Raw genomic sequence first — 5561 nt, 5'->3', positions numbered from 1 at the left:
GAACCCGGCCACACGAATGCTCTTCTGTAATACTAAATGGGCACAAATTCCCATACTACAAACATACTACAAAGTGCTGTGGGAAGCTTCTCAGAAGAGCGGCTGTTCTAGCTGAAATGGTCACACATACTGTACATCACTCTGATTAAATACCTCTGTTTCAATAAAGCTCACGGTCAGGTGTCCAAATACTTTTGGTCATATTTGTTATGTTGTGTGTTCATAAACTTGACTGGTTTATGTTCCCAAATCATGTTGCTGTAAGCGGTTGCCAGATCAAGCTCATCCCTGCATAATAGTGTGTGTACTTCACCTCATTACATTTGTAATAAAGCATAAAGTCGCAGTAATGACTCCTTTCATTAATTATTATTTTATTATTTTCGTTAATTATAAACTTTAGTTCCTGTGTGAACCATTTCAGCCCCACTCTGAGAAACGAGGTGGCTTTAACGTCGCTCGTACACTTGACTGCATCGTTATTGCATGAGTTATTGTAGTGCATATCTGGCAACCCTGGTCATATAGGTACAAGAAGCAGTAAGACAGTCACTAGATGTCTGAAAGATCTGACGTGTATAAAATCCCACCTTGTGAATGTATGAGCAGATTCAGACCACCTCTGTGACGTCCTACCCATCCGAAAAATACTCTAATCAACGTTTACACTTCACGTCAGGGTCTAAGAGGGCCCGGAGCATGCACCACAGACACTGGACTCATGTCACTCATCAGAAACAAAACAGACTCCTCACTGCCTGGTACTGGAGCTCAGAACAAAACGTCCAATATTCTAACTTAGAATGCACAGATCACCATTTAATACAAAAATAAATACTAATAATAGTTCATTGTTAATAATAAAAGTTTTATTTATATAGCACCTTTCACAATCTCAAGGTGGCTTTACAAATATGTACAGTAGATAATAGAAAATGAAAAAAATAAATAAAAGTGGTTAAATACTTTTCTCTCCTCAAAAACTCTAGAAACAACACACTGACGTACACTGAATTATAAAATAATGCTTAAAATTGCTTTAAATAAAATAAACTGCTGTACATTATTACTCTAAATTTATTTGCATTTTATCCACTGTCCCAACTTTTTCTGATCTTGGCTCAGGTGTTTAAGCCACACCCTTTGCTAATAGGTGCATAAAACGCTTCCAGCGGGTGCACAGAGCCCTAACCTTAACCCAGTCGAACATCTTTGGGATGAATCGGAACATCGATTGCGAGCCAGACCTTCCTAGCCAATATCAGTATGAAATCTTATGGGAAACTGACGGCTGTTAAAGCTGTAGGAAGGGGCGCTCATGGTTTTGGAATAAAAAAGTCCAACAAGCTCCTGGTCAGGTGTCCGTACACTTTTGGTCGTGTATTTGGTTATTTAGTTATTGTCTCATTTTCTAAAAACATGAGGTTAAAAGCAGAAACGATAAAGAACTGAGAATCGTTATAAGTACGTAGTTATTACAGAGGATTTTCTCTCGTTCCACCTCGACGCTCCTGCAAAGTCCTACATTCCGAAACGTCCGTTAATGCCCGTTGCGCGTGAAGTCCGGCACGCTGAACACCCGCGGTGCCCGTTCTGCTGCCCGCTCCAGACCTCTCTCCACATCCTGGGATATGGTGTGGACCTCCTCTAACCCGGAGGAGCTGGAGGTGAGGGCCACCGAGCTCCCGAATGGATTGATGCGTATCCTGGATTTGAGGGTGAGCATGGACAGGCTGATGGAGCGCTTGTTGTTCCACTGCCGACTCAGACGCTGCGCCTCCTTCTCCTCCTGCATCCGCTCCAGGGTCTCCAGGAGAACGCCGCGGAAAAGGCCGGACACCTCCTGCACCTCCGGCTCGTTCTCGCTCAGCACCTGGCGAAAACTAAAGAGATGAAGAAGCTCACCGTTTATCCCTTACATTAAGGTTCCAGAAGTATTAGGACAGCCGCTAAATATTTACATTCTCAGCATTTAGTAGACACTTTTTATCCAAAGTGACTTACAGTACTGTCTGAGCCATTGAGGGTTAAGGGCCTCGCTCAAGGGCCCAACAGTGACAACCTGGCAGTGGTGGGGTTTGAACCAGCAACCTTTTGATTTCTAATCCAGTATCTTAACCACTAGGCTACAGCTGCCCTGTTTATATTTGGTTTCAGTATCATGATGTTCATGTTTCATCACCTCTTCAGCTTGGTCAGGTTTGCGGCAAGTGTGGTTTGCCCAGAATCGCTGGGCACAATGGGGTAACACAACCCAGACCGGATGCCAATCCATAGTGGGGCCTCGGTCACTCGTACCCTCCTCGTACACCATCGGGGTCTCCAGCAGAGGAATAGTCACTGGCAACATGTGCAGAATGTGCTCGTCCTGAAGATGCTTCCTAGCTGACGTACACCAGAGCAGCAGATTTTCGTCCTTCACGTCTCCTGATGATCTCTCGAGTTGATTATGGAGGAGGTTATAATGGCTCCTCGTCGGCAGAGCCACTTATTTTACCCTCAGGAGACTCGGCTGTTCGTAGAAGAAGGAAAATTGCTCACCACGGCCGCGTAATTAAACCATCTGATGTGTGTTGAGTTTGCTGAACGCGGCTCTCAGATGTTCGGTCCTGGAGAGAGTTTTTGAATCGTCCCGCAGTGTGGTGCAGACTTCAGTTATTAAAAGGGGAGTCTACATACTTTTGACCATGTGGTGTAAGTGAGTGAGTGTAATGTTTGTGCGTGGTATTTACCGGAGTATCATTGTCCCGCAGTAGGACGGGTGCAGTTTGCCGCAGAGATCTTCCAGCGCCAGTCTCTCGCCTTGGCTGATATCGTAGGTGGTGCGCGGCATGCTCACCAGCCAGCTGTAATCCACCCCTGTGCTCAGCCGGCGATATTCGTTATCGCGCTCACGCTGCAGGCGCTCGGCCTCCTTTATCTGCCAGCTGAGCTCCAGCATCAGGGTGTCGGTCACCACCTCGGCCGGGTCACGTCGAGCGCTCCGGTACGGCGGCTCGCTCCAGCCGAACCACGACATCATGGCTCCGCCGCTCCAGGCTCCTCACACCAGGCCTCAGGTCCTAAAAGGTGACAACATTGTATGGTACGCTACCATGCAATTTCCCCCCTTTAGTTTCCCTATCTAGTCATATCCAATTCCCAACTGTAAACTGGATGCTGCCTGCACAACCCTCATCTGATAACGGAGAGCCAGATCGCCACAAGTCCCCTCAGATGTGTCTAATCTGCGGCCGCTACATATCACCTGCCAGTCTTGGGTTCCCACACAAGAGCCGTATCGCCTACAGAGAGCCACGCTAAGCTCCCTGTTACACCCCCCACCACCACTCGCAGGTGCTCTGTCCAGTCTTGGAGATCGCATATCACAGCAGCAGCTAAAAGAGAAGTCGTCCAACCTTCCCTCCCTCAAACACGGCCCGCACCAGCACCTTTTTAAAGCCATTAAGGCCACATCTTTCTTTTCAGCAAGACGATGCCAGACCTGCACGTGCTATACAGAATGCGTGTGCTTGACCGGCCTGCCTTCAGTCCAGATCCGTATCCTGTTGAAAATGTCCGATGCATCATGAAGAAGAGAATCTCGCATCAAGCAAGAATGGAGAACAATTAAAAAGTCTCATTAATAGGAACGCTGATGGATCACAGAGTGGAACACGTCCCTGTCCCAACTTTTTTGGCGCGTGTTGCAGGCATCAAATTCTAAACGTGTTTCTATTTACAAACTAGAATTAAGTTGATCAGTGAAACACTGGAAATCTTTGCTTTGTACTTTAATCAGTTAAATAAAGATTCAAGAGCATCAACACATCACAGATTCTTCTTTTTACTGAGATTTAAAAACATCCCATCTTTTCAGATCAACTGATGAGCTACGTACTGTCGTACTGGGATGTTGATGTGAACGAGGTTAAATCTTTTGACCCTGTAGAATGATGTACCAGTCATTTCCAGATCCTTGTGTCCAACTGGTTTGCGTCGTTGCTCTATATCAGAGCAACTGGATTGGATTGAAGCGTCCGTACTGGACCCCAATGAAAGTAAATTCTTCAGTGAAGTTACAACCTACAACATAAATGCTTCACATTGCCTAAAAATTTTAAAATAAATAAATAAATATTCATTTCACGTGATGTAATTCTTGGTACGTACCGTAAACTCTTTCCTCAGTCTTATCCAGTTTTTCAGTCCTCAGGATCGGTCCTTAAGGTCTGATGTTCTAATCCCTGTCCTGGTTTGGCTCTCCTGTTTGGTGTCTCTTCGAGTCTTTCTGTGTATCTGTGTATCTGTGTATCTGTGTATGTGTGTACCTCCTCCTCCTCCACCGCCTCCTCGTCTCTGGATCTCTGACCCAGCACAGGTCTCTTAACAGAACAGCAGCGCTCCCTCCTTCCCTCCCTCCGAGCCTCCCGCCCGCCGCCTCTCTCCTGGCTGCAGGCGCTGAAGTGTTTTCCTATTTGCAGTTGCTATAGAGATGTTCTGTAAGCCCGAGCTTACAAAGACGCTGACGCACCAGCGCCGTGGCAGAGGTCAGGCCAGCTGTAAGGAGCTTACACGCCTCCGTGTGGGGGCCACGGCCGGCCTGTTGTTCATCACTCTGCAGCAGTAAACACACATAACCGAATTACTTCCTGTGATTACCAGAGACGAGAGGGAGTCAAAACAAGCGCTAACGATATGATGAACCGTTCACCAAGCGCACAGCTAACAAGTAAAGTGTATCTGAGAAATGTAAACTAAATAATCCTGTTTTATGATGATAAATATTTACAACAATCAGAATGATGAGTTCTGAGATCAGTGAGTGCAGTTAAATAAGGAAAAGTTAAAAATAGATGAAGGACAGAAGAATGGATGGCTGCCTGGCTGGCTGGCTGAAAGGATGGATGGATGGATGGATGGATGGATGCATGCATGGATGCATGGATGCATGGATGGATGGATGGATGGATGGAGTAATGATTGGATGAGGAAGTGATGGATGGCTGAAGGAAATAATAATTAGTTGGATGATTTGATAATCGGATGGATGGGTGAGTGAATGAATGGATGGATGGATGGATGGATGGATGGATGGATGAATGCATGGATGGATGGATAGATGGAGTAATGATTGGATGAGGAAGTGATGGATGGCTGAAGGAAATAATAATTAGTTGGATGATTTGATAATCGGATGGATGGGTGAGTGAATGAATGAATGGATGGATGGATGGATGGATGGATGAATGCATGAAATAAAAATGGATGCACGAAAATGCAAATGATATAAGAAATGGACTGATGGATGAGTGGAGGAAATGGTCATGAATAAATGAATGGTTGGACTGATGGTGGAAGTAATGAGGATTGGATGGATAAGAACAAAGGCTAAAATAAAAAATTGATGTATTAAAAGAAGAATAATGGATTAATGGATTTATGGATGGATGGCTTTATTATTAAATGTACGGGTGAATGAATGAATAGATGGATGGATGACATAAAAAGTATGGAAGGCAAATAATATAATGAATGAACTGATGGATGGATGGAAGAAGTGGTGATGAATAAATGAATGA

General features: G+C 45.1%; 2 protein-coding genes across 2 annotated transcripts in view; one reads left to right on the top strand and one right to left on the bottom strand.

The window, feature by feature from the left end:
- si:ch211-22i13.2 (uncharacterized protein LOC553945 homolog) overlaps window positions 1-346 on the top strand; it is an 8492-nt gene extending 8146 nt beyond the window's left edge. The window contains exon 8 of the mRNA XM_063001588.1: window positions 1-346. This exon is cut by the window's left edge and continues 989 nt beyond it. The gene's annotated coding sequence lies outside the window, so the exon portion shown is untranslated.
- A 559-nt stretch (window positions 347-905) lies between these two features.
- On the bottom strand, window positions 906-3121 carry rd3 (retinal degeneration 3, GUCY2D regulator). The gene is made up of 2 exons (XM_063002576.1): window positions 2733-3121; window positions 906-1883 (listed from the first exon to the last, which is right to left on the bottom strand). Exons 1-2 carry the CDS (start codon window positions 3020-3022, stop codon window positions 1541-1543), a joined length of 633 nt encoding a protein of 210 aa, XP_062858646.1. The 5' UTR covers window positions 3023-3121; the 3' UTR covers window positions 906-1540.
- Window positions 3122-5561: the final 2440 nt, after the last annotated feature.

This window comes from Trichomycterus rosablanca, chromosome 9 (assembly GCF_030014385.1).
Source record: "Trichomycterus rosablanca isolate fTriRos1 chromosome 9, fTriRos1.hap1, whole genome shotgun sequence".
NCBI classification, from domain to species: Eukaryota; Metazoa; Chordata; class Actinopteri; order Siluriformes; family Trichomycteridae; genus Trichomycterus; species Trichomycterus rosablanca.
Note: the sequence above shows the minus strand (reverse complement) of the source record. Positions and strands in the feature narration are given on the sequence as shown.